At 37.6% G+C, this 27,514-nt stretch overlaps 1 protein-coding gene across 1 annotated transcript in view; it reads right to left on the bottom strand.

The window, feature by feature from the left end:
- Window positions 1–27,514, bottom strand: part of LOC108110026 (adenylate cyclase type 9) — a 61,388-nt gene that overhangs the window by 31,894 nt on the left and 1,980 nt on the right. The window contains exon 4 of the mRNA XM_017218870.2: window positions 117–672. Within this exon, the coding sequence (XP_017074359.2) occupies window positions 117–125 (9 nt within the window). The 5' untranslated portion in view covers window positions 126–672. The remainder of the gene's footprint in view (window positions 1–116; window positions 673–27,514) is intronic.

The raw sequence follows: 27,514 nt of genomic DNA, 5'->3' as shown, positions 1-27,514 counted from the left end.
TTATCTTAAATTTCTTTGATTTATCATAAAAGTTAGCTTTTCTTTCTTTCTAACTTCTTATTTCTAATCTTTTATACCCCCTTTTTCTCTCTCTGTAACTATCATGTTAACCTTACCTCAGACATTTTCTTGCTGCTTTTGTTTCCTGCGAGTTCAACGGAATTCTTCAACTTTTCTTGATGTTTCAGTTCAGGCTGTTAACGTTGTAGTCGTAGTTGTTGTTGTTGTAATTCTTCTTCTTCTTCTTCTTCTTCTTGTAGTTGTTGTTGTTTCTATCAATATATTGTTGCTGCTGCTGCTTGTCCTTGCTGTTGATGTTGGCAATAATAATGGTGCTGTGTGGCTATAGCACTAGCCTTAGCCTTAGCCTTGGCCGTGGGCCAAAGTGGCGCCCGTTGCTGCTGCTGCTGTTGTTGTTTTTGTTATTATTATTATTATTATTGTTGGCTGCTTTTCATGCAACATCCACCGATCGCCTAGCGGCCACATGGCGTATGAGTGTTTCTTGTGGTCAAAGCAAGCCAAAGACTTGAGTCGAGTTCGTTGCGCCGCTGACTGTTGCGCCTGCAGCCGTTGTTGTTGTTGCATCATGAATGCCTGCAACAAGTGGCCGGGCATAATAACAGCTGCTGGCAGCGATTAAAACGCTGCCACCTCATGGCTGCCACATGACTGTTAAACAAAGAGAGAGATAGATAGAGAGAAAATTATTAAAGAAAAACTTTGTTAAGAGGGAAATTTTAAGTTAAATTAAGTTAATATTCATGACTAAACTTTAGTTTAGCCTTCTTCTGGCTAAACAGCTTTACTAACTACCAAATAATGCTTGGAAAATGAAAAACTAACAAAGCTTATTTCGCTTTGTGTAAGAAAAAAAGCAAGAGCGAGCGCGAGAGCTTGAGTTAATCAATCAATGATCGGGCGATCAATCAGTCAAACAATCAGTCAGCACACACCGAGATACCAGTTCTGATCGAGGAGGAGGAGGAGAAGGAGAAGGAAGAGAAGGAGACAGAGGTAAACTTAAAGGAGGGGGGACTGATCAGGGGACAGTTGACGACCTTAGTGACGAGTTCAAGAATCTTTCGGTGATAAATTTCAAGTTTTATTTTACGCTGCCTGCCTTTGCGCTCTCATCGATTAACGTTGGCGGCTATTTGTCTGGCTTTCAGTCGCTCAGCAAGATAGAGAGAGAGAGAGAGCTATAGATATATATCTATATAGTATATATCTTGATATATCTATATGTCTAAAAGTGAGGAAACAATTAGTGCTAGATTCTAATAGATATTGAGAAAATCGTGCAAGGCCCCCAAGTTTGATTCAATTTGTCGTCGCTTTTAATTAACATCTAGTTTCGAGATTTTCTAGCTTTTCTTTTTTACTTTCCTTGCTTTTCCAATTTCCAACCAAATCTCTAATACCCAACCACCCCCCCTTGACAAGTGCTTAGCCAATGTATCAAGTTGTTTGTCAGTTCCCATCATCGCTCAACAAAAACTTATTTTCCAAGCTATTTCACAAACTTTGACGCTGCCGGGGAAAACTTCAGCCACGGGTGAGAAAAATAACTAACCAAAACTATCTCATGTATTAGCTGTTTAAGTTGAGCAGATTTTCACAGACATAGTTGGGCTAGAACTGTAACAAGTTAGTTAGTTTTCAAAAGTTATTATTATTAAGTTTATTAAATTGCTGAAAAAAAGGGGGGAAAGTAAGTTGAAAATGTAGGGGAAATTAAAGAAGTTTTGGCTTTTGAAATTTGAGATTTTTTTGTGGGAAATTGTTAAATATTTATTTATTTTATATTTTTATGGGTTTTTTGAAGATTTAATTAATTGGAAACTTTACTAGTTACAAGTTTTTTTAGCACTAAAATTGAGTATATTAAATATTAAGTTACAAAAATGTTATTTTAAGGCTGGGAAAGTAGTTTTTAGGGGCAGCTTTTTCCATTTTAGTTTACAGAAAATGGTTTTATGATGTTCTTGAAGCTTTAAATTTTGAGAAATTTTACTACTTTAAAGTAAATTTATCTGAAAATTAACTAAACAGAATATTAAGTTATAAAAATGTTTTTTTTAAGGCTTAGAAAGTTCTTTTTTAATGAATTTTAATACAAGTTTTCCCCATTTTAGTTAGCTAAAAATGTTTAAATTCTGAAATTTACTAAACAGAATATTAACTTACAAACATGATGCTGTTTTAAGCCAAACTACACTTTTTGATCACTGCTAAAAACATGTTTTCCCATTTTATTATTATTATCTCCCCATTTTATTATTATTATATTATATTTCCATGATTTTCTGGAGACTCTCATTAATTAAAATTTAACTAAAAAATATGAAATATCAAAAACTTTCTCTCTCTATCAAATACCACTCTACGACGCATCCTCAGCCTGCTGGATAGCTACTCAACACCCACTGATCGATGCCAAGCGCATGGGTAGCACCATCAAGGAACATCAAAGCAGCCGCCAACAGCGTCAGTCTACGTCGGCTACGCCATATCCACGTCCTTTGGGTTCCACTAGCCGCAATACTACGGTTCCCAAGGTAATGGTTACAAGCTTCATGATGTTTTAAGCCCTTTTTGGATCACTGTTAATAGCTAGCTTTAGCTTAGCTCCCATTTTAATTTGCTGAAATTATGTTTTTTCTATAAGTTTCCTCTATGATTTCTAAAAGATTTTCTTTTAAGCAAAGAAAAGAGCCAAAGCTCTCATTAACACAAATTTAACTAACTACCCAGACTTCTAAACTTCCCTAAAATGGAATAATAATGAATATTAAATTACCAAAACTATGAATATATCCAAGATATGAAGGCATAAAAAGGAAAGTTAAAGGGGTCAAAAGCAAGTTTTCCTCATTTTCCAACTCAAATTAAATCCAATTTAACTACCCACAAAGTCCTTAATATTTATCTCTTAATAAATTAACTAAACAGAATATTAACTTACAAACATCTAATTTGAATCTAAAAGAAAACCCTCCCACACTTTTCCCTCATTTGAATTCCCTTGAAAATGTGCAATAATTTTCGGCAGCATATTTCCCTACAAAAATATGTAAAATTGAGATAATCAATTGCCGCTCTCGCGTTGCGTTTATTTCGCAATTCAACACAAATTCATGAACATGAACATAATCATACAGATGGGTCATGTAAGCGGGGGCCCAGAGTTGCGTAAAGTCCGCCGCTTATCCTTAGCAACACCCCCAACCGCCTCCCCCCCCATCCACCTCCATGGACAGCAGCGGGAAACCAACATTGGACAGAAACGGAGATGGTAATCGGGGCACACATAATGCATAATAATGGCCCCAATGATAATGATGATGTGCCCATGAATCCCGCTTGTTTGGTGGCTTCCGTTCCAGAGGTACAGAGAGAGAGAGAGAAGGGAAAGAAAATCATGCGGGTGGTTGGAAAAGCTCCACTCCACAGGGGCAATAATCGCATAATCATATCTGCAGACAAATTCCAACGTTTTTCCAGTTAGAAGTCTAACTTTCAAATCACTGGCAGTTGGTTTTCTAAGGCAGAGAAGGTGAGTAAATTAAATCTCTTAAATGAGCGATTAAAATTGTTTAATTTTATAGAGAAAAATCAGCTTTGCCAGCTTGTTTTTCCCAGAAATTCAAAGACCTAACCGAAACATAAACTTTTGCATGAAAAACTAAACTTTTGATTTAGAAATTTTACTATTTGTTTACCTTTAACCTAAAAAAACATTCAAAAAATAACATAAAAAACTTAAAATAAAGTTAATTTAAGCAAAAAAGAAAACTGTTCTCAGGGGGAGAACTTTGAGTTTTGGTTTTGTAATTACAGATAAAAGCAGAAGTAATGAGTGATAATAATATTTGAGGAATGCCACAAAATTCCACGAATTCTTTGCACTCTGACCAGCTTGAAATTCAATTCCTCCCCCCCACCCCTCTCCAATCATTATTATTTTTTTTTTTTTATCATTTTTTTAACGCCAAGTGAGACGAAATTCAAGAACCTCGAACAACGAAATTGTAGACGAACAAGAACAGGCCAGAAGGCGAGCCAGAAAGTCAAATACAAAGCCAGACAGTCGTTTGGAAAACTCAAAAGAACAACAGCGCCCAATGAACAGCTGCTAAAGGGGCCAAAAAGAAAAGAAAGAAAGAGAAAGTATTTTCCAAGGAAAGTTAAAAAACGAAAAACGAAAGAAAATAACCTTCTGTGGGCGTGCCAAATGGGCGTGTGGTTAAGCCTCAAAGTTGGCCCTTTCTCGTTGCCAAAGTTTGAATAAATTGTTATGACATTAGGCTGGGATTTAAGTTTTGACTTTTTCACAAATTTACACAATTTTTATGTCTTTTTTTTTTGTTACATAAATTATAAAGTTATAGATCAGCAAAAGTCATTTCCAATATCTAAAGTATATTTTAACATTTATTATTTGAAATTTATTTGCCTTTAAGTGACTATTTATGACAGCCAATAATGGCAAATGATAAATATCAAAATTATATACAGTAGGTAATTCCGGAATGCCTTTGCCCAGACCAACCCAACCCAACCCAAACGGTAGGCACCTTAGACCCTATTTTACTATATCCCAACTGCTGATTCTACAGATAGCTTAGGTTTTGACTTTTATGGCTGACAGATATGGCTTTAGCCACGCCTCTTAAAGGCCAGTGACACGCCCTAACTCGTTGTGTTCTTTTGAAGGTGTTGCTGATGGGGAGATGATAATGATGTAGCTGATATTGGTGATGTAGCTGATGTCGTTGATGTAGTTGATGTAGCTGATGTAGCTGATGTAGCTGATGTAGCTGATGTAACTGATGTAACTGATGTAACTGATGTAACTGATGTAACTGATGTAACTGAAGTAACTGATGTAGCTGATATAGCTGATGTAGCTGAAGTAACTATTGTAACTAATGTAGTTGATGTAGCTAATGTAACTGATGTAGCTGATGTAGCTGATATAGCTGATGTAGCTAATATAACTCATGTAACTTATATAGCTGATGTAGCTGATGAAACTGATGTAGCTGATGTTGCGAAAGAAGCTGATGTTGCTGATATTACTGCTCCTCATGTTACTCCAGAGGGGGGCGTGGAGAACAGAGATCGGAGCTCCGAGATCGGGGCATTGAAGTGCCGGCGCATTAACAAGTGCAAACACTTCCTTCCTGTCGCTTTGGCTGTGTCATTGCCCGAGATTCATCTCCGACATTGCCACCAGCATCAGCAGCATCAGCAGCAACAGCAGCAACAGCAGCAACAGTAACAACAGCAACAGCAACAACAGTAGCAACAGCAACACCAGCGACCTATCATAATTATTTATTGTAAATCGTTCACATGCAAAGGAGACTGATTACTTCCTGTTATTTTTCTTTTTGCTTTTTCCCCCATATACAGATATATATATATATATATATATATAAATATGCCGACACATTTGAATGATGCAGCTGTGAAGATGCCCAGATCGGTGGCGGTATCTCTCGAATGTCTCGGATTACGGCACTTGCTCTGCCGGTTTGCCGGTCACTTGGCGGGCTTCCCTTCTTGCCAATGTCAAGCCGAGATCTCCCCACGCGATATATCGGGTATATAATATATATATATATATTGTATATAGAATATATATATATATAGCTGACATCGTCTGCGCTCTGTCTGCGTCGTAATTAATTTGTATCAGCAGCTGATTGCTGTTGTTGCCGGCGGCGGCATAGCTGCTGCTGCTGTTGTTGTTGTTGCTGCTGATGATGTTGCTGTTGTTGTCGCTGATGATGTTGCTGCTGTTGTAGAGGTTGCTGCTGTACTTGTCACGCCTACAGCTCATTGTAACGGCGATGTATAGTAACTAGCTGAGTTAGTCAAGAAATGTCCCCCACAAACCAAACTTCTATCTAGCTTAAAAGGAGGAAAAAAGTTAACAGCTCTAAAAACTAATTAAAAAAAAAGATTTAAAAAATATTTTTAAATTTTTTAATATTAAAAAGAACCATTTCTAATAATTTCCCAAACCAAAAACTCATATTTAAGCACCAAAAATATTTAACTTAACGCATTTCAACCTCCCTTAACCTTCTCTTCCCTTAAACTTTCTTTTCATTTGCCCTAAAATCCATCATAAATTTACCCACATAATTTCTCGCAGTGCACTGACTTACATTTTATGACACATCGACTATATAGCAGCAGCAACTGCACCGAGATAGAACTCAATTCCGTATTGTTTAAACAATATTTATGGGGGATTATGTCATTTGACAAAGCGCAATTGTTTGCTCATTTACAGCTCCGATATCGGGCCATTTGGCCATTTGAATGAACCAACTTTCTAGTTTCTAGTTTCTACTGTTCTAGTGTTAAGTGTTGAGTGCAACGGCAGGAAGCAGACGCCCAGATATGATAGAACCAGAATATATATACTATATATACTATATATCTTTGTGTAAAGTACCAAAGTTCGAGAATGCAATCGCAATTTGCTGTGTGCAGATCGATTAAGGTTGATAAATGCGTTGCAAAGACTTTGATACCCGCTGTCTGGCCGGGCCAAGTCAGAGACGTGTGGGGCAACAACCATATCGATAAGAAGGTGGATCCATTAGGTAAGAGATCATAAAAGTTGAAGTTTACAATGGGTAATGTTAACACAACTTTTACATGATAAACATTGAGAAAGCTTGAGGGAAAGTTCTATTAACTTTAAAGGTGATTAATCAGGTTTTGAGTCATTAAGACAAGGAGAATCAGTAGAAATATAGTGATAAACCCTTCTTGATATATAGTACTCTATATAGCACTTATCAAAATCAGCTCATTAATCATGCCACTTGACTAAAAGTGAATCTCTAATAGTGCAACTTCTGCCCCAAAAAGGTGATTCTTTGACTGATTGCTCTACTTGTTGGTGGCAGGGTTACCTATGAAGTTGCCGCCGCTCTATTGCTGCCACTTGCTGCAGCTTATTGCTGCTGCAATTGTCTGTATGTTTGTCTGTATGCTAGACGCATGCCACATTTTGATTTCGCAATGTGCGGCTTTTTTGGCTTTTGCGGCTTGTGTGCGCCGTGATTATGCACAAATTGCTCATTAACATTTGATATGATACTCGTGTCATTGTGTGTGAGACTGTATGTGTGTGAGTGGTAAGTGTAGCTGTGTGTGTGTGTGAATGTATCTGTGTGTGGCGCATTAGTTTGTCAGGCCAAGTCATCGTCATCATCATTATCATCATCAGACAGACACTCGAAGAAAAAGCTGACCAGCTTTGGGTTGCTCTTTCCTAGAAATAATCCAACTTTTCCCTAAGCCAGCTTTTCTTTGTAGAAAATTACCAAGTTTTCCTTGTCTTTCTAAGTTAATTTAATGTAGAAATATTAAACTTTATTATTCCTTAATAATTTATAGCATTTCCAGAGACTTTCTTATACACTTTTCACACTTTTTCTAATACATTTTTCCAAACCTTTTAACCCCCTTAAAGTCCCAGTTTAGGTTTCACTTTTCCTATCTTATTTAAGGTTATATTTCCTGACCCATTTCCCCAATTCTAGATCATCTCTGTTCCCCAAACAAAGAGCTGTTTGCCACTGAACTGATTTTGATTCCCATTCGTATTTCTCCTCCCTCCTCCTCTTCCCTTCGAGGCGCAATCACTATGAGTGCCCCAGACAGTAGACTCTCTAAATAAATATTTAAAGCGAATTACGTACAGTAGTGTCTTCCTTTGTCTTTCTGTGTGCCAGAGCCTATATATATATATATATTTATGTATAATCACTTGCTAAGCCCAGACTTAGACTAAGAACAAAAGTCAATGCAGCTGTTTCTGTAATTGAGGCCAGGGGCGTGGCTATGTGGGGGTCGCCCCCCTTAGCCAGAACAATGCCAGAACTGCAAGTGCCTAAAGTAAACCCAAAATTGTAAGGCGTAAAAAACTGTACACCCCTCCCCCCTGGGCAATAGCTCTCTATAATTATCAAGCAAAAAAACAATAAAAAACAAACTTAATTATGGAAGAAAAACTAAGCAAACAAAATGGGAAATCGAAATTGGGATTGCAAATTCGTTAATTCGTAGTTTGACTAAGGCAAACGTGGGATCTTCTAAGGGTTTTTTTTTTTATTTTTTAGCAACAACACAGAAGGGTGACCCCCTCCCCACCCCCGACTATGCTAAGATAATCCCCTGATCATGCCGTGCGGTAATTACTCTCTAAATGCCAATGGAAACATTTTTTATGAGGCACACGCTGGCCCTGTTTATGGATCGAAGCGCTGATCGGTGCGTTGATTGCTTTATTCGCAGCGGAAAGTTCTCCATCAGGCATGGCATGGCATGGCATGGCATCCATCAGATCAGATCCCCATTCCCATTCCCATCATCATCATCATCATAATCATTCTCGTAATGATAAGCAAAGCCCATCCAACAGCTTGATTAATGCTAATCATCCGCCACATGCCAGGCGAGAGACCTTCTTCCCGTGTTTGGAAACGGAAGAAGATGATCTTGAAGTTTAAATGGGGGAAAATCTGAATGATAAACTTAACTTATAGAGGGTTTTCCTGTGAAAATTAAGTTGATTATTAAGCTTAATCCTTAAAAAAACAATTCGAATATAAAAATAGTAACAGAAAACCCAACTTGGTTAGAGATTCGTGATGAATAAATCATCAAAAAAGCCGCCACGAAAATGGCTTTGCAAATGAGGACCAAGTGTCCCATAAACCGGTGTGTGAAGTTTTCCCAATGGTCAGTATGTATCACCACCACCCCTCTCCCTTTTGTGCGTCCAATGCTGACCTCGACACGTCCTTGACCTCCACACACACACACATACACGACACACGCCCAATTCCCTTGCGATGGGTTGCATGTAATTGGTATGGGATGGACAGCTTGTTATTGTTCATGTTGCTGCCACATTAAATGCGAATTGAAAAATTCATTTTTAAACATTTGTTTACATGACTTGATAGAGAGAGAGAGAGAGAGAGGGTGTATTGTTTGGTGTTCGCAGAAGGGGGGCGCTCATGAACTCTAAGCACAAAGTCGAAAAGTTGAAAGACAAATAAACGACGGAAAAGTGCAAATAGGCGAAAAAAAAGAAACAGAAAAACGGCGGCGGCGGCGGCGGCGGCGGCAGCAACAACAAAAGACACAGATTAACAAAAAGTAAACACAAAACAAAAAAAAAAAACAAAAAAACAAATAGCAAAAAAAAACACAAAAGTTAAAGGTTGGAAGAAGGGTTAATGAAATTAAGCAGAAAAAATTGAAATCAAAACAAAATCTAAACTTCGATTATTAAGCTTAATAAATAGTTTTTCTATAATGGAAATTATCTAATTTTTTCTTAACAAAAAAATATTTAAAAGTTTTCCCACTTAAAAGTTTAAGTTCTAAAGTTATAAAATTGCTTTTCCAGCTGGAAATGCATTAAAAAAAAAGTATAAAAAAGGAGACCAAAAAGAGGCGTTAAAAAACCTCACAAAAACTTCAATTTTCTTGCTGTTTTTTTTGTTTTAACTTTAAGTGCTTGTTTAATTTAGTGTCAATCTGCCAATTAATGTTGTTATTTCTATTGTTGTTGTTGTTATTGCAGTTTCTGGCCAACATTGCCAATTTATTTATCTGTTTTTTTTTGTTCTGCCTCCTCCTCTTAATGTTTATTTACATTGGCCAAGCAAATTGTTATTGCTACCGTTAGTCAGTTTTTTATTTTAGTTTAAGATTAACATTGAATTTTTTGGTTTTGGCTGCTGTTAAAGTTGAAGGTTGGTAAGAGATTAAAAAAAAAAATACAAAAAACGAAAAAAAAAGTGTGTTCTAGAGTGACAGCTGTTGAGAGAGTTTCTGTCTGGCCGAGAAGGAAAGTTGAAACGTCAGTTGCAGGAGAGAAGATTTTCTGGTTGGACTAAAAAATATGTAAGCCGATATCCCGGGGCTCCTCCTCCTCCTACTGCCACTACTGCTGCTGTCATCAGAATTTACCACTCGAATTTAGTAAGATACTAAAAAAACTGCCTTACAGAGGATGCCCAATGCCCAATGCCCAATGCCCAATGGCAACTCAAATGAGATCGTCTATTTTTAGTGGCCTATAATTTATATTCAAACAAACATTGTGATGGGGCGAGAAAAGTTCGCAGTTGCCCACAAATCAGATATTTTTGTATCGCCAAGTGCCTGCCTTCGTTCGTTTGGTCGTTCGGTCTGTTTACCTCAGATGTTAGCGCCATTTCGTTACCAAAAATGATGATGATTGCTAGCTGGTAGCCGCAATTGTGATTTTTCCTTTACTTTACTTTACTTTCCTTTCCCTTGTTTTCCTTTTCTCGATGTCAGCTCAACTCAACTCAACTCAACTCTCCCCCTGACCCACAAACTGACCACTTTTGCTTATTTGTAATTGATACTTGATCTGGTGGAGCGTATAAAAGCCACTTTAGGCGTTGCCATTACGTCACCTTGAGTCAGCTTCAGATTCAGATTCAGTTTTAGCTTCAGCTTCAGCTTTAGATTTAGCTTTGGTTTTGGCTTTGGCTTTTGGCGTCACAGAAACTGATACAGATACAGATTCATATACATATAGAGCTACAGATAGAGATACACATACAGATACAGCTACGGATTCCAATTCAGATGGACAGAGTCCGAGTTCGAGTTTGAGTTTAAGTTTGAGAACGAGCACCAAGCGAAAAGTAACAAATCAAAATTGGAAAACTTAATGCGCTAGACCGCACTTTAAATGCCCTATAATGTGTGCTATAAACACAGGTATGAAAAACTAAGAACCAAAAGAGATCTTTGAAGCCTAAAAACTTTGGTTTTTATGGAAAAAAAAACTATTTTTACTTTCCTTTTACTATTTCTATTTAATATTTATATTTTTTTTACTATATTTTAGTTTAAGAACTTCAACTTTATTTAACTTTTATAGTTATAGAATATATTATTATATTTATACTAAAAAAAATCTTAAATATTCTGAAGTTTTAACTTCTTTGACTTACTTATTAGTTTATATTTTTCTACTTCAAGTTCAAAGGCAAACTAAATAGGAAAACGTTTAATTCTTTTTTAATTTTTATCCTTCCTTTCATTATCTATCATATTCTTAGGACTCCCTCTCATAAAGAGTATGATGAGGACCAACCAAATCTCAATCAAGCCAAAAAGAGACATCTGATTCGGCTCAACTCTGATGATCGGGAGTTGAGATCGCGACGACAGCAGCAGCAGCAACAGCAACACCACCAAAAGCAACATCAAACACGGCAGCAACATCAACAGTAGCAACAACAATCAAGTGGACCTTACACTCGAAAAAAATACTCAAATGTTAAAGGAATATAAACCCATTTTGCAAGTTACTTAACTTTGCTAATAGAATGTTTATTTTCATTAACATTAACATCTTCATTGACATCTTTTACTTTAATGACCTTAAAGTTTACCTTCTTATTTGATTTTTTAACCAAAAGTTATACAACTTTATCTATGTTTTTTTAATATTATTTTAATCATTACAACTCTCTAACCTTTGAAATCATAAACTATAAATTTTCAGTTATTGAAATTAAATTTAAATTTTTATAACTCTAACTTTTGAATTTATAAACTTTAAAGTTTAAGATATTGAAATTAAATTTAAATTTTATTTTAATAACTTATTTTTAGCAGTGCCTCAGGCTAGGTCTAAAAACAGCTGTTTGGCTTTTGGATTTTGATTTTAATTTTGTTTTTGTTTTTTGTTTTTTGTTTTTTTTTTTTAGAGCTGCTCTCGAGACGCCGCTGCTGTTTGACGCTCTTCACGCTTCGGAAATTTGTTCGAGAGTTTTTCAACGACAAAGTCTGAAAACTGAAACTGGTCTGGCCAGCACCCTCCGCCCGCTCCACCCCCTGGCATGTGTGCGCGAGCGTTGAAAAGAAAAACATAAATTTTATACGAGTAATTTAAAAATTCATACAAAAGTTCAGCAAAGCCAACCGACACGAAAAAAAAAACAACAACTCGCTGGTTATTATTTTATTTATTTGATTTGACTGTTGTTGTTGTTGTTGTTGCTACTTCCACCGCCTCAGCCACTGCCACTGCTGCTTAATTAATCAGTTTTAATTTTAATTTTCCATAAATAAAAGCAGCAAATTGCGGCCCATTGTTGCCGACCAACAATGCCACGAAAAGTTGAATGTCAAAAATGGAAGCGACCCTTCAAAGGCCCAGCAACTGCAGGGGAAAAACCTCAAAAAAAAAAAAATTGGGTGGTTTGGGTTGGGCTGGCCATTTTTGCTTTCTCCTTTACTTTTGACCAGCGTTCTTGTGGCAAGAACCTCAACGCACGAGCAGCAGCAGCAGCAAATGTCCTGCGGTAATAAAGTGAAAAACGAAACTTGCGGCAAGATGAGAGTCAAGGAAAAGAAAAGGAAAAATAGGGAGGTTCACCCCCCCAGAAGCAGAAGCAGAAACTTGGCGAGGGGGAAAAGCTTGCTGCAAGGAAATGCATTTGAATGGACTGCAACTCATTTGGGAGCAGCAGCTGGGGCGCACAGTCCGGGAATCCCCGAAGGGGTGTGTAGAAGGGCGAACAAAATCGTTCAAGGCAGGTGAAAAAAACAGGTGCACAGTGAAAAAGATACAAGCTCAACGTTAGTAGGTTACTTTGGCCCAATAAAAAACAAAAACAGTTACAGCGCCGACGGGGGAAAACCCAGCGAGTTAGTCAGAAAATCGTTTAAAAGGAAAACACACATCTTAACAAGAGATTAGTAGGGGTTTTTCTTTATGCATTCAAACTGTGACTAACTTGGCAAGTATAGTTTTTGTTTTCATTACATTATCATATGAGCTTTCCACACAGCTGTCTATCAATATTAATATGAAATCGTTTATCAACCGGTTGGGTTACCTCTATTTCTGTCTCTATAAATCTATAAATCAAAAATGTATTAACTTCTGTGGTATCATTAAGCAAATAGAATATGTCAGGGAGTATCACGATCCTTCTTATATCAAAAAGAAAAAAGAAATGATAAGCTAAGGTAGATATGATAGATAGAGAGGGGGGAATCCAGCTATATAAAAAGATTGATACGATTTTAAATCAACTGAGTAGGTTAGATCGATCGTATGATGTTTTTTATACACCTCCCCGCGAATAATCAAAGTTTAGCATTCCATTTGCTGTTATAATAAATCAAGGGAAATATTTGATTTAATCTGGTTAATGCCAGCTAAGCATCTGCATTCTCAATGCCAAAATCGTTGAGTTTTTGTTGTTAATAAATTGATTTTCTCGATTGGATCAACACTTGATAAATCTTCAATGAAATTTTTGATGTTTATTGAATGAACTGTTTTTAATTTGATAGCTTAAGAGCAAAGGAACATTCTTAAGCGGTTAATTTTAATGGGTTAATTAATAATAATGAATCTGTTTTAGTTTTTATGTTTATATTTATGGTTATGTTTTCTTTTGATGATTGCAAAGGGAAATCTATGCCAAATAGGTTCTAAGTTAAGTTAAGATTACTTTGCTTGTAATGTATATATATCTATTATATAATATATCTAATCCATAATGACACATCTTATAAACTCAACCCTTTTGAATAATGTTAAGTTACAGTTCCGCTCTTGGCGGCTTTTGTTTGTTACTTTTCCCATTTGACGTTGGCTGCCTGCAATTGCATCATTCTTAACAATTTCCACTTGTCTAGATTGCTCCTAAGAACCTTCCTTCCACTGCCCGCAACGCCTCACTCTTAACCCCTAAGCCCCGTCCTAGCACCCCTTAACCCCTCAAACGAACACCCAACCTCCCTCCCCTTCTGTTAAAACTGCTCTATGGGCTGTCAAAGCGTCAAGCGTTTTGTTTGGTATTGAAATTCTAGACAAGATTGCGCTTAACTGCACTCTGCTCCGGGGAATGCACTGGCAACTGCGTTTATTTCAGAGATACATCCATGGAATGCAATTTGCAGCCAAGCCGGAAGGGGTTAAGCGGGATATGGGGTTTCGATGGCTGGTGGAGGCAGCTTCGAGGTGGAAGGCGGAGCAGAACTCGTTACCCCTTATCACCGCAGACAAACAAGCAATTCTCGGTCATAACCCACTACCCCAGGAAATCCCGCCCGATTTTCTTCTCTTTTTTTTTAGGATTTTGCATTGCAACTCCTAGCCATATTAACCCACTGAAGGCCAAGAGCATCTGGCGAAAACAATTTCGCTATCGATGAAGAAGCACCACTCCAAATCCAACGCCCCTAAAAAAATCGAAACCCACTTTATCATCTCCCACCTCCCCCTCTCTTTTTTGGGTTTTGGCTTAAAGCTTTCGGCTATTTTATGGGCGTGGCAGGAACAGCGATTGAAAAGGGGGCGGCAATTGTTTGCAAAAACAGAAATTTTGTTTGGTTTCGAATAAGCAACATCCATTAATCATGGCTTCCTGGTGTTAACATAAATGAGATTTCTATCTGCAACTTGGCTAAAGCAGGTTAATAATAATTAATGGAGTGCTTAGGGTGTTAAATCTGGAAAAATTGATATATCACTTTTGTATTTGTGAAATTTCATTTAAGTTATTCCGAATTCTTCCTCTTTCTTATTATTATTTTAAACTTCAGGAAAATGTTTTTAACTTTCTGACTAATATCCAGAAGACCTTTAATTTTCAGTTCTTTCTACTGGGTAACATCCACTGGGTGGCAAATTTGGCAAGGCGGCAAAAGAGAACGAATGTAGGTGGCTTAAAGAATTCTTTATGATTTTTTTTTTTCCCACTTTAAATCTTCATGCTGCACTCTTTTTGCCAACAGTGTTTTGGGCCGGAGTGAAAGGGAAACAAACCAAAGGGAGAAAGAGAGCGCGAGGAAGTGATCTTTAAGCCTGGTATGAGGTAATAAAAGCAACAAAAACAAAGAGAGCAAGGGTCGCTCACGTTCTCTTTACAAACTCCTTACTTTTAGAGTTTAAAGGGTATATCAGGCCCAAAAACTGAAGAAGTTTTTATACAAGAAATGTGTCTAAATCCAAGTTTTGTCTAAAAAGGGTATATAATACTTGGGTTTGTAAAGCAGATCAAACGGTATACGTAACTATATATTTTAGAGTGTGTCTATTAAGACTAACAAACAATCACACTGTTTGGGATAAAATTTCCCAAATAAATAATCTATAAATTTAGTAAATAGTGAAAAAAATAGTGAAGTTAAGATAACTATCCCCAAGATAGGTATCCCAAAGTCGGGACTGCGATTATAGAAATTCCTCTTGTTCTTTCGATCTCCTTCTCTCTCTGTCTCCCTTTGCCGGCGGTTGTTCAGTTCAGTTAAAGAAGATCGAGAAGAAGAGGAACGCGAAGATCGCTTGCAGTTTTCTGTATCTCCCAAACGCTGCCGATGTCGACGACGACAGAGCACTTGTAGAGTGCACCGAATTAAATTGAAAGTCGAACCGTAAACCGTAAACCGAAAACCGAAAACAGAAAACCGAAAAACAATAACAATAACAAACAGCAAATAACAAATAACAAATAACAGTAAATGAACTTGACTCTCGATTTTCCCCAAATGTAAATTCTTATTTTATTCACTTACTTGTTTTTTGCTCTCGTTTCGTTTCGTTTCGATTTGTTTTACCTCTTCTTTTTTTGTTATTTGTTCTGCTGGAACAGAGAGAGATCCCGTACAACAACAACAGAACAACAAAAAAGAGACAAAAATCAAAACAAGAGTCGAACTAATTAAAAAGCAAACAAACTAACACACACACACACATACACTCGCACGCACAGTAAAAAAAAAGTGAAAACAAAAACAACAAATTTACTTAATACGTTTTATTTGTTGTTATTTATGGTTTTTTTTTTTTTTTGTTACTTTACTTTGGATTTTGGATTGCACGAATATATATATGAGAAATGGCAAAGAAATAAATCCAAACACACGCGCTCAAAAATCAAAAGTCAACTTTGGTTGTTGTTCTTGTATCTGCTGTTCTTATCACACGTTCTTTTGTCTTTCTTTCGTTTTTGTTTTGTTTTGTGTAGTTTTAGTTTTGTTTGTTGCTGAGATTGGTTTAGTTAAGTTTTTTGTTAAAATTTTTCAAGAGTCTTTTGAGTTTTTCCCGCCGAACGTCCGCCACCCGCGACTTCGAAGTTCGGAATGAATTTTGGAATGGAATCGCATAGCAGCTAAAGGCAGCGAACCAAGCACGCACAGTGGTCTTTAATTGGCAATTTTTTGGTTATAAAAAAAAGTTTACTAAAACAATTCACTTAATTATTGTTAAGAAAGCTAAAGAAAACTATTCAACTTTAACTTCTTGTTTTTTGTTGATTTGTGAAAAGTTAAAGCATATTATCTCCATTTTAGTGGATTTTTAGATTAAATCTTTTGAAAACGTTTCACTGTGCAGCGTGTCGAACAAAACACAACAGGTTCGCACGCAAGTTCGGTTCGTTGTGGCGTTACGAACTTGCCTTGCTAGTCAAACAGCTGCAGTGCCCTCGAACCAAAATGTTGCTTTCAAACGCTCGAAGCGAATGGAGTTGCAACATTGCGGTTGGGCATTTTTGTATTCAAATAAATTAAAAGTAAAGTATATTTTCTTAAGTATTTCTATTAAAAATGTAATTTAAAAACAAATTTTAATGAAATTTAAAGTATTAAATACTCTTCTGAATGATTCATTGGCTTTATTTATTAACCAAAATCAATCTATTTTCCTAATTAAATTTGATTTTTACCGAATTTAAAACAAATTAAGATTTGTTTAGGAAATTAAAACAAAACTATCTATGAATATTAATATAATTTGCTCTTCTTTTTCAGATATATAAACGGCCTACAGGTGCATTTCTCAATATTCATTCGACAACGAAAGCTGGAAAATCGTGATGGAAGGTAGAGGAGGGAAAGGCGACTTAATTATTTTCGAAATATATAACTCGATTTTCCCTCTCGACTGTTGATCTCACACCACGACAAATCCGTGAAACAAAAAGCCAAACTTATTAGCGGCGCAAACCCGAATCAACTGACGACGACCGACGCCAGGACGTGACCCCCGACGCTGATTGGGATTATGGGGTTATGATCCAATTTGGGACTCGAAAAGAGCTGGGAATGTTAATCAACTGCCAATTAGCTGCGAAGCTCAGCACTTGTCCGGATCCCAAGAATTCCGGAATTATGCAAAAACCAAAAATGGATGCAAATTCAATTACGAAAAAGGGGCGTTTAGGACTGTTTCAGGGCGCTTTTTCGTAATTTTTAGTACATTTTATCCTAAATCGTGCTGGTTGGTTTACTTAATTTACTTTTTATACAAAAATTAAAGTTGAAATCCTGCTGATAAGTATGAATTTTTTGAAATTTTTAACCCTTTGCTTGATAAAATAATATATTTAAGTTTACTGTGGATATTTTTGAAATACAGAATTTTCCTATTAACACTTTCCTAGCACTCCCTAGACAAGGGACACTATATAGCCGCTAATCCCCGATTTCCATCCATCAGAGTTTGCCTCGCTGCATGAAAACCAAAACAAAAAAAAAAAGAAGAACCCTTTCTTTCTGTCCTTATAAATCTCCCAGGCTGTCGAATTAAGCACTTCCCGCGTTGACCCTTTTCGCCGCCTCGATATTGTTGGCCATAATTCTTAGAAACTTTGCCATCCTGTCAATTAGAAGAAGTCAACAATTGCAGTTATCCCTGGCCCTTAACATCCGACGCCTGGGCCCAATGTCGCCACCCACTTTTTCTACCATTTTCTTCCTGACACTCGGCAAACTCATTTCACAGTAAATTAAAAGACACTGCGCTAGCGGTGGCAGTTGCATGTCCATGAAAACTAAGGGAAATGCAAAGGAAAATCAGGTCAAATCGAAGGGCATTCAATGAGGGAAACTTTGGAACTAGAACTTATTAATGTCGCAAAAATGCTTTGCATTTAATATAAATTTTTTAACTACCTTAAAACCGATAAAAACTAAAATCATTTGGTTAGAATTCCTACTACTACTAAGAACTGAGCACATCCAAATAATATAATTATCTACCATCCGATGGAAAATAAAAGGCAAAAATCTGTCTTCTCTGTGGATTGTCCTCTGGAAATATTCCTCTTCGGTGGCATAAATAATTCAGAAAACAGAAAACAATGGCAGGCGACAGCTAAAGTACGAGCAGCCAGCAAAAAGGACACCCAGGACATTTTAACCATGTCCTTGTGGAGCCCCTCTGACAAATGACAAATGCAGTGGACTTAATTACAGCTCCGCAATCTCAGCCATTCCCCCGGAAAAACTCTCCACTTGCCGTCAACAGGTTTTTGGCATCCGTTTTCACTTTCAGGCCCAGAACGAGAGACATACACACACAGTGACACACTCACCTGAATGTTGAATGGGGGGGGGGTGGTAAATACCAAATGCCGGGCGGAAAGGCGAGTGGAAAACGTGGAAAAGTGGAAAGGACACCTGTTGCATCTTGCATTTCAAACGAGTGCAACGCGGGCGTTGACTAATTGCTGCTTGTTAACAGGCCCAGCAAAAGGGGTAATTGCGGAAAATTGAGACTCTGAAATGGCCGAAAGAGGAGCAGCAGCCGAAGGCTCTGGCTCTGGCTCTGGCTCTGACTCTGGCCTTGGACCATGGCATTCGATTTCCGGCGCTTTGCGTCCCATCCTTTCGGATCACTCAAAGAAAATGTCACAATCATTGTAAGTACTTTGTAGCTTAAGATTTATGATGATTTTCAGCTGAAGAAGCAATAAAATCTCTTAAGTTAAGAGGTTAATAGTTACTTGAAGATAAGACTAACTAACTTTCATAAGTTTAACATATTTTTTCAACGTGTAGTACTGAACTTTGTGTTCAGAAAACTAGAAAAAAGAGACCATAAATACTGAGGTTTCATTGGAAAAGCGAAATGCCAAGCTGCACCTTAGTGCATCCTAATTACACGAGTCCTTTATCAAAGTTTCGCCTTGATTTTCCGATTAAAATCAGATGGTTGGAAAAGCTTGGAACTTAGCTAGAGATATAAGCAGCTTTATGAATTGAATTCCCCTTAAAAAAAAAAGGTAAGATTTAACTCTTATTTAATCCTCTTATTTTTCTAAATTTAAAAACAAATCTCTAGCCTCTTGTATAAGTAAAAGTAGAAGGGAAAAACAAGTGGCCCACCTGTTGATATCCTAAGTCCTGACTTGTCTAGTAGTAATTTAATTTGCCCTGTACCACGCCTCTCCCCCCCGAAGCTGACCATCCTATGCTTGTCCACGCCCATTGACGTGGATATTTCGCAACGCTGACTTTGTGCAGTCGCAGCTGGAGCTTCTGGTAAACAAAATGTATTCTAATTACAGACCTGAAGCGAATGTCCTTGGCCCACTCACCAAGCCACCAAAGCCACCGTCGACGAACCACTCAGCACCACTCCCCATCAATTGGCATCATGCAGCTTATTTATTTACGACGCACTTGCGCCACTCCACTTCAGGTGCCAGTGTCCTCTGAAGTAGCTGAGTATCAGCAGAAAATACGAGTTAACTAACTAACTGAGTGCCATAAAAGTCACCTGCCCTTAACAGATTCGAGTTTTGATATTTAAAAATTTGATTTAAAATTCTTTAGCTTAATATTGCCTTAATTTTTAGTTTAAAAATGAGTTAAAGCTAACAACCTACAGGGAGTTAAATTATGAAAAAGTCAAATAAGTTGAGAAACCTCTTCAGATATATTAAGAAAATATATTAAAATATTTCTAAATTGTTTTGCCAACTTTAACAGCACAAAGACACCTTTCAGATTAACCCTCTTCCCCTTAAACAAGATTTACGACCCCCCTAAATCTTAATCAATAAAAAAAGGTTTTAAAAAATCACAAAAATATAAGAAAATCTATAAAAAAACGACTATTATCGTTCCCTTAAAATGCTTAAAAATAAATTTGTATCCCTGCGATCATTTTGTCAAAGGCTTTTTCCGATTTCCACCACCTCAATGGCCTCTCATCCTTTAGTGTCCTGCCATTTATGCCCTGGCCCATAACTTTGCTTTAATGCAGTTCGACCAAAAAAAAAAAAAAAAAAAAAATCGACCAAAGATAACCCAAATTAAGGAATGGCAATGGGTGGCTTGGATGGTGGGTACCTGGTTTTGATGGTTCAGTTCGGTTCGATGGCTAAGGATGAGAATGCGGAAGACTGGAAGCCTGGCGCCTGGAGGTGCTTCGAAGTGCATGTTGCATGTTTTTACGATGACATTGGGTGCGTCATAAAGCGACGCGAATGCAGGATGCCCCTCCTTCAGTGTTTTTTTTTTTTTCGTTCCTTTGACAATTTCTCTCACTGGCTCGTGTTGAAATATTTAAGGGACTCGTGAATTTGCTCAATAAAAATTCAACTTTCTTGCCACTTACACAAGCGCACACTCGCACACACAGACACATACACGTACACATACAGAAACGCACTCGAACACATCTTGAATTTGCTGGCCCCGTTGCGTATACGTATTGCGCCGAAAAGTATGCTATAAATTTTGAAAATTCAACAGCTCACCCGCCCCAGTGCTCCCATGCAGTAATTATGGGCCACGCCTACCCTTGGCGTACGCCCACAATTTCACAGCTCGCAGGCAGAAAAGAAAAAGCACACGATATCATGTGGGCGTTAAACAATGGGCGTGGCTGGTATCGTTTTGATCAAAATGAGTTAAATTCCATTTTCATCCACACACACACACACACCCACACGAAGCAGTAGCAGTATGCAAATATGCGATATATCCCATCTCACTTACACTCTCTGTCTCTGGTTTTCCCTGCATGCCGGAGAAATGTGACCGCATTTCGGTATACAACTCTCGGGGCGACATTAAATCAATAGACAAAGGACATTAAAGGGAATATTCAACAGATTGTCGAAACATTTCCCTCGAGACAACGCGCTTTTCCTGTTCTTTTTTTTATATATATATGCGGACATAAACATATAAATTATGATCAGATATTGATATTGATATTGTGTTCGATGTACTCAGTAGTTTGGAAAGGCTATTGGTTATGGGTGGTGGTCCACTTCTGATTGATTTTCCACATCAAAACTAAAAAATTTAAATAAAAATATCTAACGGCCATAGAAATATATACTTAAAGTATGCAATATTCAATTTTGTAAAGAGAAAAATAATTTATTTTATTTTTCATTCCTCCCAGCTATGCAGAAAAGTTTTTGCATTCCACTCGACAATATTCATATTTTACATGAAAGTTCGGAAAAACTCGCCTCGAAATGAGTCGTCCTTACCCTGAGAGTTTTATTACAGCTGCATGTGTAAACAGATAAATATATATATATATATATATATGTATATATATATATAGCAACTGTTATTGAATATATAATATATATCTGAACAAGCAGAGACCTATGCTGATTACTCTTTAGCAGGGGTTTGACTATTACAACACATCATAATTATTATTCTTATTCTTGAAACTAAGACTGGGCAATAGGAAAACCAATCTATATTCAAAGGTAAATATGTATTAACAGGAATATATATATATATATAGCTATATAATGACTATGCCACTGCCCATATTACATATAATTTCTGAATAAGTTTCCAATGATTTTATTGTTTTCCCTTTGCGAAGGCCGCCACCAAAATCACTTAAAGTTCTGAATTCGTATGGCCAAAAGCCAAGGGCAAAGGCAAAGGCTAAGGCATTAGGGTCAAGGCTGACCAGCCATGAACTGTCCCACCTCCTGACCCTTCTGACCACACTGCCTTTGTGTCTATGAGTGTGTGTGTGTGTGTGTATGTTTGAGTGCGTAGTCAAAAGACGAAACGCAAAACGCTTCTTAATTTCCTGCTTCGAAATTAATGCCAATGATTTGTTTGGCGCAACCCAAAATATTTGACCCACAGGAAAATGAGAACCAAGAACCCCTGAGAACCCCTGAGAACCTGATGGCCTAACAATTATCCTTAGTATCCTGTTCCCTAGCATGGGGTCCCATTTTTTTGGGTCTGTTTGGCCACCTGCCAGGCGGCGAATGCAACAAAAACAATTAACATGCCCCCTTCATTAGCATGAAAAATTAACCCACAAGCGGTCCACAAAAATATTGAGTTTCACTTCGAGAAAAGCTTCTGCGAGATTGGAAAATTTGAGATATTTATATAACCAAGCAATAAGAAAACTATATAGAATGAATATATCAGTCTTTATAGCCACTTTTTAGATATTTTTCAAAGTTAAATTTGTGATATTTTAGGTTGATTTCTTTGATTTTTGACTTATTTTTTATCTCAATTTTCATTTATATATATTTTTGTGCCAAAACTATCTTTTTTTATTATTAAAACTGTGAAAGTTATTATATTAAGGGATATATTTAATGAAATGTTGGTCTTAATTATAGATAAAATGAAAAAATAACAAACGTAGAAGAGAAGTTATTCCCCTTTTACTTTCCCCAATCACAGATCTCAACTTTCAAAGTTGAATAAAAAATCTAAAAAAAAAGTTTAATCTAATACAAAATCAACTTAAAAGGAATACTAAATGAAACTTCCCCCAACTTTCCCCCAGTGCATTTATATAAACTGGGAAAAAAGAACCAAAAAAAAGGCAAAAGGAAACGAGAATAGGCGCAGGATTCCAAGTCGCAGTCCGGAGCAATTTGAGGTCCCTCAATGACAATGCCGTTGAATAGGTCCGGGCACGTACCTGAGCCAGGTGAAAATGCGGTTGGAAAAGTGGTTGTAAAGGGGGTTGTGAGGGGTGTACGAGCTGAAGGACAACGAAAGCGCCGTAATGCGTGCGTGGCCACAAACGTTGGCTCAACATTTATTATGGACAGCTAACCGTATTGTCCCTCGCCAATTTAACCAGCTCCTTTGCCCTGTTTTTTCTATACTTTTTTTGCTTTTTATTTTTATTTTTTCTTTTGTTTTATTTTTTTTTATGTGCAACTCAATTTTTCCAATTGCCGTATTGTTGAGTGATTGAGCATTTGATTGTTGGCAATGCAAATTAGGAAAGGGGATCAAGGTGTAATCGCAGTCGAGAATCAAAGAAAACTAAATGGTTTTCCATGAGAAACCATTAAAATATAATATATTTTACTTGATAGGAAGTTAGTATAAGACAGCTTTTTGGTATATATTTTATAATAGATTAAAAACCTCCTAAAAGTATTCTTTAATTTCATTTACCAAGCATTTACCATTTCTCTGAGTTATTTTAAAAATGAAAATCCAATTTGGTACGCTCAATAAAAGCTGAAAAAGTCATTAACCTTGTGGCTGGAAAATGTTTAAACCAAGAAGTTAGTTTTACAAAATCTTAGGTTTACTTTTCCCCTAAGCTGCCAAGAACAAAGAAAGCGTTTTTCAAAAATTAAATAAACCTCCTTAGGAAGCTCAATTAGGGCCTGCAACTTGAATTAAACTGCCACTACAAAAGGAAAACTGTTTACGAAGAAATTTCCCACTGTATCAGCAAAGTTAACATATTTAAAACTAAAGATATATACATATATATATATATATACTATATAAATCCCACCTTAATTGTCGCCGTAATATTCCTCACGAAAACCAAACAGAGATTTCCAGAACATTTTCCAGCAGTGGCGGCAGTTCGTGGTGAAAGTGGCAAAAGGCGGGGGCTTTTGGTGAGGATTAAGTTGATGGGCGGCCAGAGGAAAAAGACTGGGGGATTGGGGAAACAAATTAATTCTGAAATCCAATCGGAACGCAGTGCACGCACATAAAAAACAGCAACACAAACATTCGCCCAGAACCAAAACGAAACAAAACGAAAGGCGAATCAAATCGAGATGAGGTGGGGTGCGGTGCGGTGCGGGTGGGTGTGTATAAAAAAGAGTGTTACAAGCGGAACTTTCTACCCCCCCTCACATAAAGCAGAAGCTGGGGAGTTTGGGATCTGCCGCATGCTGCAAGTTCAAGGTCAACGCCGTGGGGCAGCCAGACACGAGCATCGAAAGTGTTATTGCAGCAACACTGCATGGGGCTAGCTCTGCTGGATCGGCGGACTATATCCCATTGGCCGGGAGCGGAGCCACAGGGAAAGTCGAATCCTTAATCCCCATCACTCAGCCGGATGATGGATGCATGTGACCATGCAACCATACGGCATTCCTTGTACAAAAAAAAAAAGCAGCAGGCAAATCGATTGAGAGGCGAGGTAAGTCGAACTAAGAGTATACTATAGTGTTATATATTCATCGAATCAGGCAATAATTCTAAGACTTAACTGTGGCTTTAAGATGTTTGAACAAGCTTAACTTTAGAGAACTCAATTCATGATTTTTAAGAGGGATTTCCGCAGAATTTGCCACTAAAAACCATTCTGAAAACTACATTTCTAGTTCTAATCCCTTAACAATACATAACTATAACCAAGATTTGTTTTGCTGACACATTTATATTGGTACTTATTTAGTTCTTAAAGAACTAATATACCCCACCTTAAACTTAATACCCTTTCAAGGGGTACATTCTCATGGCAAACTCGAACCTAAAAAAACTGAAAAGTGAAGCGGGAATGTGGAGCGGACAGCCGCGATAATGAAACACAAACTCTCTCGTCTCAAAAGCCCAAAACTGAAACTGACAATCAAGTGAAATGTGAACGAAATGGGCGAGCGGTGGGGGTGGCACGGAGTGTGTGTGGGCACAAACACAAGCAAACAGAGAAACAAACAAACAAACATCCCATTCGCACAGATACAGAGAAAGCCGCAACAAATTTCAACAGTGAGGGCTAATAAATATGTGCACAGATAAAAAATAATACAAAATATTTTATAAATTAAATAATAAATAATTCCCTATGAATATTTAAAAAGAATTACTAAAATGTCCATAAATATTTGAAATTTTCTTTCCTTTTAAAGTTTATCATTAAATTACATAATTTTCTTGCAGTGTTTCAGCACTCCAGAGCCTCGGCCCAAACAGACAGGACAATTGAGCGACAGAGAAGACAGGGGATTCGGGGATTCGGGGATTCGGGGTATATCAAGCGATTCAAAGGGCAGGACAAAGGAGGAGTGACCCGAGGACGTGGGCAATCAAATTTCCACCAAGGCAACATAACACATAAAAAGCCAAGTGTTTGATGTCCTTTGTCCAACGCTCACGTTGGCTCACTCTTCACTCTTCACTGTATTTTTTTTGCTTGCTCTTCTTTTCCCTTTTTCTTATCTCCTTTTTCTCATTTTTTTTTTTTAGACAAGTTCGGGTGCCAAAAGTAACGTAACAAGTTCGGTCCGAAAGTTTTGCAAAAATGTTGCGTTTATGCGGGGGGAAATTCAAGAAAATTAAAAATGAAAACAGTTAGTATTGTTTTTTTTTAAGTGCCCTTTAAATTTGGCATTTTTCTGCAACTTTCAAAATATTTTTGGCAAATTATCAACATTTTAGTTTTTTACCCCCAATATTTCCCTGCATGAACCTCATTAACTCGGGCAATAGAGCCAGCAACCGGACGACACGTATGCCTGGAGAGAGCCTGAAGAGTCGGGTCATTCTGCGTCGCAAAATAGTATATATCACCCTGTGCCACGTTTCCAGCCACGCCTCCCCTTTGGCACATGAGCTTGGACGCCCTCTTTTAGGGGAGTTCCATCAACTTTTGTGGCCCCACCTCCTGTTTGCTGCCGCTGCTATTGTTGGGAAATCCAAGTAAACAGAGAAAGAGAAAGCGAGTTCATTGCCGCCCACCGGATCCTACCCCCCTACCCCCTAGAATCCAATCCTCTCTGAATTCCCAGGCTGGCTGCATCCCCCCTGCTATGCCCCTGTTGCTTGTCATTTGCTGCTTCATATTTCTTCATTGCCATAATGAAGACCAAAACAGAAGGCAAAACAGCCAGGCGAACTGCAATAACAGTGGGTTATAGGGGTAACGCCCCCCTTTCACCACCACCCCCCAGGACAAAAAAAAAAAGGACAACCGCCGGGCAAAGTAACACGTAAATTAATCGCAATGGCAAAAGTTATTTGTTACCCCCTGCAATTTACATGGCCAATTCCAAGGGGACAGGGAAACGCCAGAACACACTTTTCGACTCAAAGTAACTTTATGTGGTTTGAATTATGCGAGTACACAGGAAAAATGTTTTCTTTCGAAAGGAAAATTAGGAAATTTCTCATTTACCTGTTACATTCTATCAAGGATATCATTTACTTTAATGTAGACAAGCTATCTGTGGACACAAAAACTTTATCTAAACACATCCATCACTATCCTAGATAGGATTTCTAAGGCCATGCTGGCATGGCTCAGATTCTATTAGCCAAATGTTTAGGCCAGAGGGCTGCTTCTGTCTTAAGTACATAGAAATTGAATTAGTTAGCGGAATAGGCTTGGGTCTAAGGGAGAGCTAATATAATTCAGAAGGTCACTATTCTTAGAATCCATCTGTTGTCTAAGATAGACAGACAAGAATGAGACTCATCTGTAGGCCAGCTTTACTTTGAATTCGCCATGTCTTGGCCAAAAATAAACCCATAGATAAGGTCAATTGCCAGCAAATCGATAGATCATAAACTATATATTCAAATTGCTGCAGTTGTTAGAAGGGCAAATCGCTTGCCAATGGCTAGGAAATTAAATTACAACACGCAATTTGGCCCAAAAGCAAACAAGGATGAGACGTCGATAAATTCAATTATCTGGCTGAGGATAAACAGATATCTATATCTATATATCCACTGTGGTTAGATGTTGGCTCGAAAAGCGGCGATTGCCTGCGGTTTATTCTAAATTAATTTTCAAGTGGCCGCCCCTCAAGAAAGACAACAGAAACGCCAGTGGAAATCAAAGTCAAGTTCTTTGGGGGGACTCAAACTGTAAGAGATGGGGGTTTTGCCAAGAAGGAAAAACAAAAAAAAAGCCAAAACGAAGCTGACAATTTAATTTGCGAGCCGAAAGGACCCAGGACAATGACCTTGCCAAGTGTCCGGATGAAACCGATACGGCGACTTGGATAGCCATGCCTTTCCCTCCCAAAAACCCATTAGAAATCAAAACCCACAAGAATCGTGCCACCGAAAATATGCCAGACAATCAAGAGTCTAATTGGGAAAATACTTAAGGCAGCAGAGGGAAAAATAATGAAGAAAAACTTTATGAAAAATTTGTTTCTTAGAAGATTATGTCCAGCTAAAAATCATTATTCTTCATGCAGAACTATTCCTTAATTATATACATTTTAAAAACCTTTAAAAACCAAAAGTTAAAAGTCAGAAAACCTTTTCTAATTGTTCTCACTGCCTGCCTGTCGAAGTCGAAGGAAAAGCAGAAGGGTTTAATTGGAAAATGACTTTGAGTCCAGAAGGAGTTTTAAGCAGAGAGACGCCTCGGGAATAGCCAGTCGTCCATCCGTCTCATTCAATTTCCACCAGTTGGAGAGACAGCAAATTATCCGGT

Source organism: Drosophila eugracilis, unplaced genomic scaffold (assembly GCF_018153835.1).
Source record: "Drosophila eugracilis isolate 14026-0451.02 unplaced genomic scaffold, ASM1815383v1 contig_1858, whole genome shotgun sequence".
Lineage (NCBI taxonomy): Eukaryota > Metazoa > Arthropoda > Insecta > Diptera > Drosophilidae > Drosophila > Drosophila eugracilis.
The sequence above is the reverse complement of the archived record's forward strand: the minus strand, read 5'-3'. Positions and strand labels throughout refer to the sequence as shown.